The 14,534-nt window shown below is 36.4% G+C and overlaps 1 protein-coding gene across 3 annotated transcripts in view; it reads left to right on the plus strand.

Annotated features, from left to right (window-relative positions):
• The window catches only part of LOC106878734 (cystinosin homolog), a 107,154-nt gene that overhangs the window by 17,280 nt on the left and 75,340 nt on the right, over positions 1-14,534 (plus strand). Inside the window, exon 2 of one of the 3 annotated variants that reach the window (XM_089355141.1) lies at positions 8,825-8,956. The exons of the other annotated variants lie outside the window; for them this stretch is intronic. Coding sequence (XP_089211267.1) covers positions 8,902-8,956 — 55 coding nt within the window. The 5' untranslated portion in view covers positions 8,825-8,901. The remainder of the gene's footprint in view (positions 1-8,824; positions 8,957-14,534) is intronic. 3 annotated transcript variants of the gene reach the window in all.

A 14,534-nucleotide genomic window follows, 5' to 3' on the forward strand; every position in this document is an offset into this window, starting at 1 on the left:
CGCTTTAGTGAGTAAAGGTGACGATTTAGATACAAATAATTACAGAGGTATGAAGCTGTTAGATCAGGTAATGAAAGTCACGGAGAGGGTCATAGCCCAACTAATTAGGGAGCGAATCAGTTTAGTTGAGAAAATGAAAATACATAGAAATGGCAAGCCAAAGTTAATTAAATCTAAAAAGGTAGCACACGGTGTTAAGGGAAAAAGATTATATTTTTCGGTGAATTCGTATGTAATGTAACTTTTCAAGGTCAAGGGGAAAAGGAAAAGATAATGTATTAAAAGATCCACTTAACCTGCTTGGCACAGAGTGGATGAGACTATTCAAATTGAGGGACAATCCCATAAGAGTTCTGTGTGGAAATATTGTTGGTCAGTCAAAGGTTCAAATAAGGCTGAAGGACTGAAACAAAAAAATTTTTTTTAATTATTTACAGATGTTTTTTTGGAAGGACTGGGTTGTTGTACAAAAACAAGCTAAGATCACTGTAAAACAAAGTGCAACACCAGTCTTTAGGCCAAAACGGAATGTACCATTCACATCAATAGACCAGGTTAACAAAGAACTTGAAAGATTGTAAAGTCTTGGAATAATTGAAAAGACAGACCACTCAGACTGGACAGCACTGACAGTTTACGTGAAAAATAAGAATAACAAACTAAGAGTTTCTGCAGATTTTTCAACAGGGTTGAATGATTGTTTAGTCGCACATAACTACCCATTGCTAAGTCGGGAGGGAGTGCTTCCAAAATTGAATGGAGGGAAATTCTTCTCAAAATTAGACCTCTCAGAGGCATATCTACAAATACAAGTAGAAGAAGAATGTGCACATTTATTAACAACTAGCAGAAATACCCGGCGTTGCCCGGGTTAAAGAGAATAATGAAATCTAAAAACGCCGTCTAGACTATGCATCATCTTTATATATAGAGATGTATATACACACACGCACCCAAACACACATATATATATGTATATCAATATAAATATATGAAAGTCAATGAAGTTTCGTAAAAGAACGTGATCATGTACATACTTTCTTGCTGTTGTGATTATAACACCTCATTGTAAACTATGTTCCTTGTTTTCCCTTGTGGAGCATATACAAATAGGTTTTTTGTTGCTGTCCACTCTTGAGCAGCCAACATACAGTTGTCCATGTGAGAAGCAGGGCTCTTCCAAGAGAAGACCAGCTACAGACAGTGTTTGACCCTGATATTTGTTTATGGACATGGCAAAAGTCACACGAAGGGGCAATTGTAGTCTTCTGAATGTAAAAGGAATGTCTGCTCCTGATGGAGTAAGAGGAATTCTTGGAATAAAGACGTCATCCCCTTTTGCACATCCAGAAAGAATGGTAGCCTCGATAACGTGTGACATCATTTTCTAAATAATGCTCATCTGTTATGTTCTGGTTAAAATTTCATCAACATCAAAAATATATGAATTTTCATGGGAGTTATGGCCGTTATGCAAAGAATATAATTTCCAAATTTCATAAAGATCCATTCAGTACTTTTGACGTAGTTTTGGATAAGAAAACAAATGACTAATGTGTGTTTTTGTGTGATGGGTGTATATATGTATAGATATCTGTATGCATGTATATATGTATATATGTGTACATATTACATGTACATCTATATATATATATATACATCTACACATATGTATACATATACATGTATGTATAGATCTATATATATATACATATACGTGTACATCTATATGTATACATATACATCTCTCTCTCTCTCTCTCTCTCTCTCTTTCTCTCTCTCTCTTTCTCTCTCTCTTTCTCTCTCTCTCTGAAAGTATCTGTCATTACGGTATCGAAATGGTGTACATATACATGTATATGTATACATATACATCTCTCTCTCTCTCTCTTTCTGTCTCTCTCTTTCTCTCTTTCTCTCTCTGTGAAAGTATCTGTCACTACAGTATCGAAATGTGATTGTTTCAGTTAGTGGAATAGTTTCATTTTTAAAGTGAAAGTATTTGACATGAGTGTTTTTGTTTCACTTTTGACACGTAATACTTAAATAGTGGAGGAGATATTATGTTGCCGTGTGCTTGAACTCTGCAAGAAGTTAATAATTTTTTTTGACTAAAACACAACTGGAACCCTAAGTAAGGCATGTGTAAAATTTGAATGAAATTGGTTGCGTAGTTCTCGAGTTTTAGGGATTCACACAGACAGACAGACAGACAGACAGACACACATTCTCATTTTTATATTTATAGAAGATATATGTATGTATATATATATATATATATATATACATATATATATATATATATATATAAGTATATATATGAATATATATGTATATATAAAAAATACAAAATGGGACAAGAACACAAAATATCCTGACAGTTAGGTGATAAAAGAAAGGGACAACAAAACATCCAGATAGACAATACAAAGAAAACAAGGATGGGTCATTCGGAGTTTTCTTTCCTCAGTCGAGTTCCAGATTATTTTTGCAATTTCGGCTGGTTATACTCGAGATTGCTCCAATCTGGCCAGTCCCAAGGAAAGACTAAGCTAAGAGCATCAGATTCCTTGGAAGAAAGCAGGACGGGGAAAAAAACGAAGAATGTTACATAAATACAAATAACAGGACATAACAACAGGTGTCTTTCGACTAAGGACGAATTAAATTAAGCTGGCATGCGTGGAAATCAAGCCTTACAGCAGGGATACAAGATTTCACAGGCACAGGGAAGAATGTAAATGTTGCATGGACAGCGGCGGAACCAAGAAGTAGTAGTAGGAGGAGGAGGAGGAAGAAGAAGTACCAGTCATGTGCTGGTGCTGATGTACTCGATTTAGCCCCTCACCTAAACTTGCTGGCCTTGAACCAAACTTTTAAATCATTTTTGTTATTGGTATTATTATTATTATTATTGAGTGAGAGAGCAGTGCATGCCATCAAAGTGACACTGGGGTAAAATATATGAAGCCCATTATACCCATCATGACTACCCGTCTGATAAGGGTACATCAGGCACATGCATCACAACCATATGTGCGCGACATGGTGATCTCATATCAAGATAAACAGCGCATGACCTCGCAGGTGGGGCCCAGTTAGAATTTTCTTCAGGTTGAGTAGCGTATCCCGCTCAAAAGGTCCCTGAATAAAGTTTGTTTATGGATCTTGAGCAAAACACCCATGTTTCCAAAGGTGAATTATTCAAACCCCCAAAGAATTCCTCTCAACACATGGCTATGATGCTCCCCCACTACTTCTCATAATCAGAGATGCACATATCGTTAGCCACCAAGGGACATGCTCAACTGGTTAAGATCAAACAACTGACAAGCAAATCTCTGGTATTAAGCAGAATATTTACTGTAGCCCATCTTTTATACCAAGACAAAACAATGTACATGATAACACTTCCAATCAATTAAGATCAGAAGCCATGAGAGCCACTGCTTGGTACTGCATCCAATGAATTAAATGTATTTAGTCAGATACTTCTGTTCTTAGTTCAAACACTGCCAGCGTATGTATATAATGGTTCCAAATTTTAGCACAAGGCCAGCAATTTCAGGGGAGGAAGTAAGTCAATTACATTGACTCCAGTGCTCAACTTATTTCATCAACCCCCAAAAGGATGAAAGGCAAATTGACTTTGATGGAATTTAAACTCACAACATAAAGACGGACGAGGTACAGCTAAGTCTTTTGTTCAGCAAACTAATGATTCTGCCTGCTCACCATTTTAGTGTATGTATATAATGAAATACACAGACTTTGTGGTAAGATTTTCATGTAGATGTGATGTTTAGGGCAATATTTTATATTTTATACCCCTTAATGATCATCAGATTACTTCTTTCCCCTCAAAGTATTAGCTAATGCTCTTTATAGTCAAAAGTTTATGTTGTTCCTTACAAGTATTGTCATTGTCTTCACACCCTGGGTTTTTGACCTTTTTTTTTTTTCTCAGGTCTTTATACTTGATTTTAGAGACACTGTTATCTTAAGTGAGTAACCATATCATAAGAAGTAAGCATACTATTTTCTACTATGCTGAAAGTACTCTACATATTGTATTTGTGCAGTGCTATTTTCTATATGTTGTGCATATTTGTAAGTCCTGGTGTTTTGGTTATATATTTGCCTGCATGTTTTTCAATAATTCTGTTTTCAGTAATCAAACTTTAGTTTTCTGTAGTTTCAGATCTTTATATTTGGATTATTTCCCCCATTCCTTTGTCAGCTCTCACATCATCTATTAGGACTGATACTTCAATCTAGAGGCATTTCTTTTCCTTGTGATCCTTGACAACAATATTGGTTTGATTAGCATTGATTTCCCTATCTGTGTGTATTAGCATATCATATAGTATAATCACTTTATCACTCTCTTAGATCTTTTCTTGTGTATGTTTAATTCACCTAATTTCTGTAGATAGTTTACAATGCTGACATTACTTGTCGTGTATGAAATCCTTAGTTTTGTTATGTCTAATTTTGTATTTCTTTTCTTTATCTGTGTATGTGTGTGTGGGGGGGGGGGCTAAGTCTGAATAGCCAGAAACAACATGGTTATTATTTCTTCCCCACTTCAGACACTTACTGTATTTTTTTTTTCTTACATGCTTTTTCATGACTTCCTGTCAAAAAGACTTTGGTTGTCTGCTCCAACCAAAACTGAGGTGAAAGAATGCTTTCATATCAGTTTTGAATTTTGCACTTCTCGGCCAGTATTGTGATTTTTTCTTCTTTATTTTCACTCTGTTTAATTTTTTTCCTGATATTGGCCATGTAGGGTCTTTCTTTGCATCATTTTATCATGACATCCTGTAAAGTGATAAATGACAGTAATTTGTATCAGATAACATTGGTTATTTGTTCTGACTTTATGAGTTTTAAGTTCAAATCCTGCTGTGATCAACTTTGATGTTCACACTTTCAGCATTGGTAAAAAAAATGTCCAGGATGGTGGATTTTAGAACTGTATGAATATCAAATGGATTCTTTGCAATATTTGTTCTTACTCTTTATGTTCTGGGTTCAGGTTTCACCATTGGGTGGTAAGCTTAATCCATATAATTGTTTAACACCACTACTGGGCACACTGTGTGCCTGTAGCAGAGTTTACTCTGTTGCAAGCTTTTAGGCTTGATCTCCCCTTGGGGGCCTTGTAAAGGGTCACAGACACTGCCTTCCTTCCTCTTAATTAAAAGTTTGGTGGTTTAGATCTTAGCCTTTTCAGAATTTCTGTTGTTGTTTCTCTTTTCCCTTCACAACTGTCTCTTATTTCAGCCCCTCTCTTATATTGGTTGTAACCATCAAGAACATAAAAGTCACTTTTCTCATAGTACTTTGCTAGACATTTTTGTACGGTCTAATGGCACAAGGGAGAATACCCAATTGTGGAATGTGTGATAGCAGATATTATTCGAGTACTTACAACCCACAAGAGAAGGAAAATCATAGGGAAATGGAAGCTGGAAGACAACAGAACCAGTAATATCAGGTCCGAAGGGTAAAAATCATTGCTGCTATTACTGTTTTACTATTTCCATTTTGTCAAGCACTCTAACAGTCCTGCCAATCCTCAGACCTGAATAACAACATTAATAATAATAATAATAATAATAATAATAATAATAATAATAATGGTGGTGGTGGTGGCGAGGAGGAGGAGGAGAAAGCATAATAGTAATATTAACAACAACAAGAAAGTATCATACTCAGTAAACAAAATAGGCAAAGGAATATCTAAGTGAATTCCAAATACAACAAATCCCAGAATTAGACATACTGGAAACAAGCACAGAAAAAGCTAAGTGTATGAAAACCCATGCTAAAACTGCTGCCTTAGATATTCTTATTGATAAATGGCAAGAAAAATCTCCCAATGGCAAATACCCAAAGAGAGCTAATAATGCCAATGTTGACAAAGCCATTACCCATCAATGGCTAATGGCTTCTGGTTTAAAATCAGAAACAGAAGGGTTTACCATAGCAGCCCAAGATCAATGCCTACCTACAAGAAACTACCAGGTCAACATATTAAAGAAAGGCAGTAGCCCAACATGTTGTGTATGTCAACAACAAATTGAAACCATTGATCATGTTGTCTCTATGTGCAGTCTTCTTGCGCCTACAGAGAATCTCAACAGGCATGATAGAGCAGCACAATATATTCACTGGGTAATTTGCAAAAACCTGGACCTGCCCCATGATAAAAACTGGTGAGAACACAAACCACCTCCAGTGCTTGAAAATGATCACATCTCACTCCTCTGGAACTTCACCATTCAAACTGACTGATAGATGCGAATAGGCCAGACATTATATTGAAAGACTTCAGACAAAAATCATGCTTCCTCATTGATATGACTGTCCCAGTCAAAATAAATGTATCTGTCAAGACCTACCAAAAACTTAGCAAGTATAAAGATCTTGAAATAAAAATTGGCAAAATGTGGAACCTCAAGACTAAAACAATACTTGCTGTCATAGGTACCCTAGGAATGATAGCAAAAGGGGTGATTCCTACCTAGCTCAGATATGATGAAACCCCAAAATGGCAGAAATTCAAAAGATAGTGCTCATGGGAACTGCCCATATCCTACGTAAAATACTGTCTATGTAATCTCAAATTTTAAAACAAACATAATTTTCTTGTTTTCTTAAACATTCTCTAGAACAATACTATGTGCAAAACCAAATATATGACACCCTAGACATAATACCAACTTTAATAATAATAATAATAATAATAATAATAATAATAATAATAATAAACTTTGAATTTGAACTTCTAACTTGTCTCTTGAGGTTTCTGGGTGAGACTTGGAGTCAGCTTGTACAAATACAAAGCAAAAGTCAAACATATAATAATTTCTAACAGAGGTACTTTATCTTATTGAAGGATGAAACGCAATGACAAGATGTGAACACAAAATACGAAGAGTTGTACCTAAACACTGTAACGATTGTATCTGCTACTCTGCCAAGTCTGACAGTGCATGTCTCTTGCAGTAATAATAATAATCCTTTCCAATTTAAGCACAAGGCCTGAAATTTTGATGGGTGGGGGCTTATTGATTACATCAACCTCAGTGCTCAATTGGTACTTTCTACCGACCCTGAAAATGTGAAAGGCAAAATTGACCTTGGTTGGATTTGAACTCAGAGCAGTAAAAGCCAGAAGAAATACCACTTAACATTTTGTCCAATATGCTTGATTCTGTCAGCTCCTGTGCCTGATTTGTCCTCTCTGTTAGTATTGCCAGGTCATCAGCATAGTCTAGGTCAATTACTATTACTGCTTGATGCCATCAACATCTTTGCCTATGCAGTTTGAATCCCAGTTCTTCCTTGCCCTCAGTGTTCTACACATTACATAGTCCAGAACAATGGCAAAGAGATAAGGTGCTAAGTGTGTTGCCTTGTAATACTCCAGCTTTGACTTTAAAGTATTCCATCTCTCCATCAGGAGTGATCACTTTTGCTCTGGCATTCTCATACAGCTTACTTATTGTTCTCAGAATTCTTGGTGGAATATCATACGCTTTAAGTATCTTCATCATCAATCCTCTATGTACTGAATCAAAAGTCTTTTTAAAGTCTACATAGATAATGATGGCCTTCCTGTTATGGCTCTTAATTCCCTCTATCAATCTTCTAGGTTCGATAATGTGAGATGTTGTTGACTGTCCTGATCTGAATCCATTTTGATTTGGTCGCAATTGTTTATCTATCTTAGGTTGTATTCGGTTAAGTATCATCTTGTTGACCATTTTTGCAACAATGGATGACAGACTGATTCTTCTGTAATTCCAAGTATCATTTAGGTCTCCAGGTTTAGGCAGCGGTAGCAAGTTTACCTCAGACCATTGTTCTGGCTTCACATTGTCATTTAGTAGTTTGTTTGCAAATTCAAGTATGATGTCATCTAAATCACATCTTTCTAGTACTTCTGGTGGGATGTTGTCAAGACCAGTTTGTTTTCCTCCTTTCAGGTTACTTGTAGCGCTTTTTCTATTTCTTGTTTTGTGAAGTCTCCATCCTTGATTTGCAAACCATCAAGTGTCTTTGCTAATTCTTCATTTTCTGTTTCACTGTCAACTTATGGATCCTTCCCAAGTAAGTTGTAGAAATGAGTGTACCACTTCTTGATTCTCTCATCCTTTGATTTCCCTTTGATGATTCCCTGCTTTGCAGCTTTGCGACCAGTGATGGAGTTAATCAGCCTCCAGCTTTCTCTGTGCATCTGCATTTTCAACCTGGGAAATCACTTCATCCAGTTCTTCTTCTTGAATCTCTTTGTACACCTATTTTAGACCCCCTTTCTTTCTTTGTAAAGTTTGTTTAGTATTGTTGTTGGCAGCTTTTTGATAATTGCTGAATGTGTCTTGTACTTCACTGCATGCTTTTTCTCCTCTAGGATCATCAGCTAACTTTCTCCATTTCATCCTCTTCTTTATCAGAATCAGTTTTGCTGCCACTTCTTCATTTGATTGCACAAACTTGCCATATTGCTCTGTAACAGTATCCCTGTTGTTGGATAGTTCAGTAAATCTGTTACACACTGTAACCGTATAAAGCTGTTGAAATTCTGTATTTCGCAATGTAGACCAAACATAGCATTTTTCTTGCAGGAGTTTTGCTTGTGCGTAGACTAAGACATAGTCTGGCTGTCACTAAGCTGCTAAAGCTGTTATATGCTTCTACATTGTGTACAGAATTCTTCCATTACTTATTAATCAGTATGTAATCAGTTTGGGATTTACTGCCATTCATGTCAGAGATAAATGTCCATTTTTTTTTTCTTTTTCTTGAACAGAGTGCTAGTGATGCAAAGATTACATTCCGCCACATGATCCAGGAGAAGCTGGCCATTCTTGTTGGTCTTCCTATGGAATGTGTAGCAGACTGCATCCTTGCCAGATGAGCATTAAAATCACTGCATTCTATGGTAACATGGTGCTTTGGTATTTCAGTAATGACATTTGTCAGTGTTTCAGAGTGCTTCTCTGCATCCTTGCTTCTCACTGTGGGTGCATAGTTAATAACTACTGTGGTGGATGGGCTTCCATCGAACTATTCTGTCGTTTACTGGTATTACTTTAGCTAATGCTTTCTCTGCCAAACTGTTGATTACTAATCCTACCCCTCCTGCTACTGCACCATTAGTATTTCTCCATGCACTTGTTGTTATTAGTGTGCAGCCTTTAAGTCGTTCAATGAGAGTAGGGTCTTCTCTATGCACTATCTTGTGTTTAGTTTGCCTTTGTTGAAGTTGTTAGCCATCTCCAGATGTTCCTCTTTTCCCCAAAGTGTTCTTACATTGAGTGTTCCAATTTGCAGGTCCTTTTTACTCTTTATAAGTTTGACTCCTCTGCTCTCGCCATCAGTTACTTCTCTTCCAGTCTTCATCAGTCTTTATGCGACTTGCTTGAACATCCAGAATGTCTTAGTCAGGAACTCTAACCCTAGTGCTGTTAACACTGAATTCATAGGGGTTTCGGTTGCACATGCTATAGGAATCTCAGAGCACTGCTCCATGTGGTCCTGCAGTTTCCATCTAACTAGGAATATTAGGATCTCATCCATTGTCTTGGATTCAAGATCCTCTGCATGATATCCTGTTAGTTCAAAGCCACGAATCTGATCTGTTAGGTCCTGCTAACTAAATCCATGCCCTGCTGCTGACGCTTCAATTTATTGTCATTGAAGTTTACTCCTCTAATGGTTAAGGTTTTGTCTGTCATTTACCCTTCAACCTGTTTGGCCTGATAAGACCTACCTGAAGATTTCTCTCCCTCCAGCATAGCACAATGGAGCACACAAGCAACTTCACTGCAACAAGGTACTTGTTGAATTGGCTGTTGACTACACAGTAGTTCTTCCGCCCTTTGACGGGTCTTATTTTTTGTCCTACAGGGTGTCCAACAATCACCCTCCTCACCAAGCAAGCTTGACGGGGTTGCCAGTTTAGTTGTTGATGACCCAACTATGTGACAGGTTGTACCGGGTTATTAGTGTTAAAGAGAAACCTGACCAATAATAATCCTTTCTACTATAGGCACAAGGCCTGTATTTTTGGGTGAAGAGAGTTGTCAATTACATAGACCTCAGTGCTCAACTGGTGCTTATTTTATCAACCTCGAAAGGATGAAAGGTAAAGTTAACCTCAGCGGAATTTGAACTCAGACTTGAAGACAGATGAAATTCCACTAAGCATTTTGTCCAGCTTGCTAACAATTCTGCTAGCTTGCCACCTTAATAATAATAATAATAATAATAATAATAATAATAATTATGATAATAATAATAATAGTGAAAAGAAGAAGAGTGCCATTGTCATCAAGTGAACTATATTTTGACATCTCGTGTGTCTTCCACAGGTTCAAGAAATGAACGTGTCGACCTACTTTATTTTGGTCACTTGATGACAATAGCACTCTTCTTTTTTTTGCTTCTGTATCTTCTGGGGGGAGTTACCTCAATCCTATAAATATTATTATTATTAATAATAATAATAATATTAATGAAGCATGTGCAGAAGTCTGATATCATCAAAATTGATAACTGTGTAAAGGAAGAAAAACTTAAATTGTGTAAACTTAAACTGTATAAAGAAAGAAAAACTTAAGAACTTAAAAAAAGAAATTGCATGAAAGGAAAAAATGTACAGTCAGTCTGCAAGAGATACGAATGTCAGGACAGATACCAAAGACCAGTGTTTATGGATGTGGAGGAGTGGCATGAAGATAGACACAAGAACAAGTGTTAAGGACTAATTGTGTGAAGTGCAGAACTGACAACACAGCTGAGAGTGACAAATGCAGAATGTGTGGTGAGAGGGACAAAGCAGTATGGCACATTGTTAGTGAATGTCCGAAACTGGCACAACATGATAACAAAAGCTGATATGACAATGTGGCAAGAATGATCCATTGGGCGTTCTGTGGAAATCATGGCCTAGATAGAGCAAAGACAGGGGATGCAATAATTCAGTGTGACCATCAGATCAGACATCAGAAACCTGACATCAATGTGGTGAACAAAAAGGAAAAAAACTTGGATGATAATCGACATAGCACGTCCTGGTGACAACAGAGTCAAAGAGTAAGAAGAAAAACTGAACAACTATGATGACTTGAAGTGGAAAATAAGCAAGTTGTGAGCAATAAAGAGCGTGGACATGATACCAGTAGTAATTGACACTCTTGGAAGTATCATCACTCAACTACTAACACAGTTCAAAAAGATTGGTACAAATGTAATGATAGAACACCTACAAAAATCATCATTGCTTGGAACTGCAAGAGTTCTCCATAGGATTCTTGAAGTATGACCAGTAAACAAGTGTCACCTTAGTCTGCTGGCTGTGAATAGCTGACACTTTCCATCATACCTAGCAAAATAAACTGATAGTTTTAATCAAATAATAATAATAACAACAACAATAATAATAATAATGGGATAAGTCAGTCAATCATAATGGAGATGCAGTATGGTTAAAGAAAGTGAGGGAAGAAGTAGTGAGTGAGAAGCAGCCAAATCTAAGACTAACTAGTGCATTAATGAGTAAAGTGTTAAGAAAAATGCCAAATTGGAAGGGCCCAGGACCAGATTTAGTTCAAGGGCACTGGCTAAAGAAATCTAGTATTTTACATGGGAGGCTGAGGGAATAACCAGACTGGATGACTAGAAGGAGGACAATACTCCTTATGAAAGATAAAAGTAAGGGTAATACAGCTTGCAATTATATACCAATCACTTGCTTACCATTAGTATGGAAGCTGTTAACAGGAATGCTTTCAGAAAGCATTTATGAGCACCTTGACAACCAGAATTTACTGCCAGAAGAACAGAAAGGTTGCAGGAAGAAGGCTAGAGGAACACATGATCTATTATGCATAGACAAAGCAGTTCTAAATGAAATAAAAGCTAGAAAAAAAGTCCAACAATAGCATGGATAGATTATAAGAAAGCCTATGACATAATCCCACACAATTAATTAGCTTTAGCATGAAGAAATAGAAAGTAGATCTCTACTCAGGTGACACAAAGTTAATATCAAGGGAGGAATTTTCCAAGAGGACTCATTGTCCCCTTTCATATTCATCTTATGTTTGATCCCCCTCAGTTTAGTATTAAAGAAAGTAAAGGCAGGGTATCAATTCAGAAATAGTAAAGGAAAAATTAACCATTTGCTTTACATGGATGATCTGTAGCTTTTTAGTAAGAATGAAGAAGAGGTAGATACCTTAATACAGACTGTAAGACTCTTCAGCAAAGATATAGGCATGAAATTTGGCATAGATAAGTGTGCAATATTAGTCATGAGAAGGGGGCAGGTGGTCAACAGTGAAGACATCCAATTACCAGATGGCCAGACATTAAAACCATTGAAAGAAGAGAATTATAAGTATCTAGGAGTATTAGAATCTGACAGAGTACTAACTATAGAAATGAAAATGAAAATTAAGAAGTACATTAGAAGGGTAAGGAAGCTAATGAAGTCATAGCTAAATGGTCCAAATTTAGTGATGGCCGTAAATACTTGGGCATTATCATCACTTAGATACTCAACAGCTTTTGTAGATTGGACAAAAACTGAATTAGCAAAGCTAGACAGAAGAACTAGGAAAGAAGTTGAACAGGAAGACAAGAAAACTCCTAATGATGCATGGAGCCCATCATCCACATGTAGACACTGATCATCTATACATGAAGAGAGCAAATGGCAGAAGAGGACTGATAAGTGTGGAAGACCAATCCAAACAGACCAGGTAGGTGCTTGAGCACAACAAGTGCTCTATAATTGATATTGCATGCTCCTGTTACCCACAAATAGTTAAGAAGGAAGGTGTAAAAATAGACATATACAATCATCTTCAATATGGGATAGCTTGACTGTAGAAAATGAAGAAGGTGAAGACAGTGACAATTATTGTTGGATCCCTGGGGACAGTATCAGAAAGCATCAAGACGAATATAAAGGAAATGAGAATAGAGTGCCCAGCAGAGGTGTTACAAAACATTTGCCTCCTTAAAGAGAACAACTAGCATTGTTATAATGCTATAATAATAATGATAATTGTAAGCAAGTTTATGTAGATCAGAAGCACATCCATCAGTGGCTATGAATCTCAGAGAGTGAAGGCTTTATCTTAGCTGCTCAAGATCAGAGCTTATTGACCCGTAACTACCAAACCAATGTGATGAAAAATGGAGTAGACCCAAAGTGCTGATACTGCAATGATGAGATTGAAACGGTGGACCACTTAATCTCTGGGTGTAAAGTTTTGGTACCTGTAGAGTATAAATCAAGACATTACATAGTTGGTTGATATCTACAGTGGTTGGCATTATAAAAATCATGACTGCTAACAAATGGTACAAAAACCACCCTGAGGTTGTATCTGAGGGAGAAAATGTAAATATTTGGGATTTTCCAGTACATACAGACCAGACCATCAAAGCTAATAAACCAGATATTGTTGTGAAAGACCAAGACAATAAAGTCTGTTTATTGATTGACATGAAAATACCTTGCGATCATAATGTCTCAGCAAAAGAATTTGAAAAGCTCAGAAAATATAAAGATCTGCTGATTGATATCGAAAAAATGTGACATCTCAAGATTGTAGGAGCACTTGGAATGATCAGAAAAGGAACTGAAAATTATTTGAGGATGATCTCTGGCTTACCATCCATACAAGAAGTGCAAAAGATTGTTTTAACTGTACATTACATGTATTGAGGAGAGCATTGTCATTCTGAATTTTCTTTCCTTTTTTTCCTTTTCTTTTTTCGTTTTTTTTATTTTTCTTTTTTCTTTCTTTTCTCCCTTTGTTTCTTTCTCTTTTTTTCTATCACAAGACTTTGTAAAAGAACAATCTGGTGTGTTTATTTTAATGGCCTACCAATGTATACAGTGAGTTTCTTTGCCCTAGGTGTCAGGAACATACTCCACAAGAAATGGAAGTAAAATTGAAAGTAAAGGATAATAATAAAAATAAGAAATCGCAATTGGCATGAGAGCAGAACAAGCCTAAAAAAATTGCTCTGTAGGGGACAGCTAGGATTTTGAGATTGGTACTTGGATGTTGAATGTCTTCCACAATAATTAACAACCCAGTATCAAAGCTTATAATGTGCAGAAAGAGATTCTGTGAGAACTCTGACAGCAGGCTGCTATCCACTCTCACAAAATCTACCAGAACAAATAAGACTAAGTGCTCTGAAAATTAAAACAATGATGATAATAATAATAATAATAATAAGACTGAATAGGTGGTTATTTTTGATAATCAGAGCTATCTAACATCACATTGAATTAATGAGGTATTTTTTTATTTCTGTTTTGTCAAAATACAGTATATGTTTCACAATAGATGGGATAATGAAGCAATGATCAGAAGAATTTGGTGAACATAAAATGGTCTTTGAGTTGTAGCAAATAACATAATACAGGACTCTTTGTATTTGTTTAAACAGTCTAGTTGATTAATTGTTCAATCATTGTAGACTTTGTTCTG

Source organism: Octopus bimaculoides, chromosome 7 (genome assembly GCF_046866305.1).
Source record: "Octopus bimaculoides isolate indiv1 chromosome 7, ASM4686630v1, whole genome shotgun sequence".
NCBI classification, from domain to species: domain Eukaryota; kingdom Metazoa; phylum Mollusca; class Cephalopoda; order Octopoda; family Octopodidae; genus Octopus; species Octopus bimaculoides.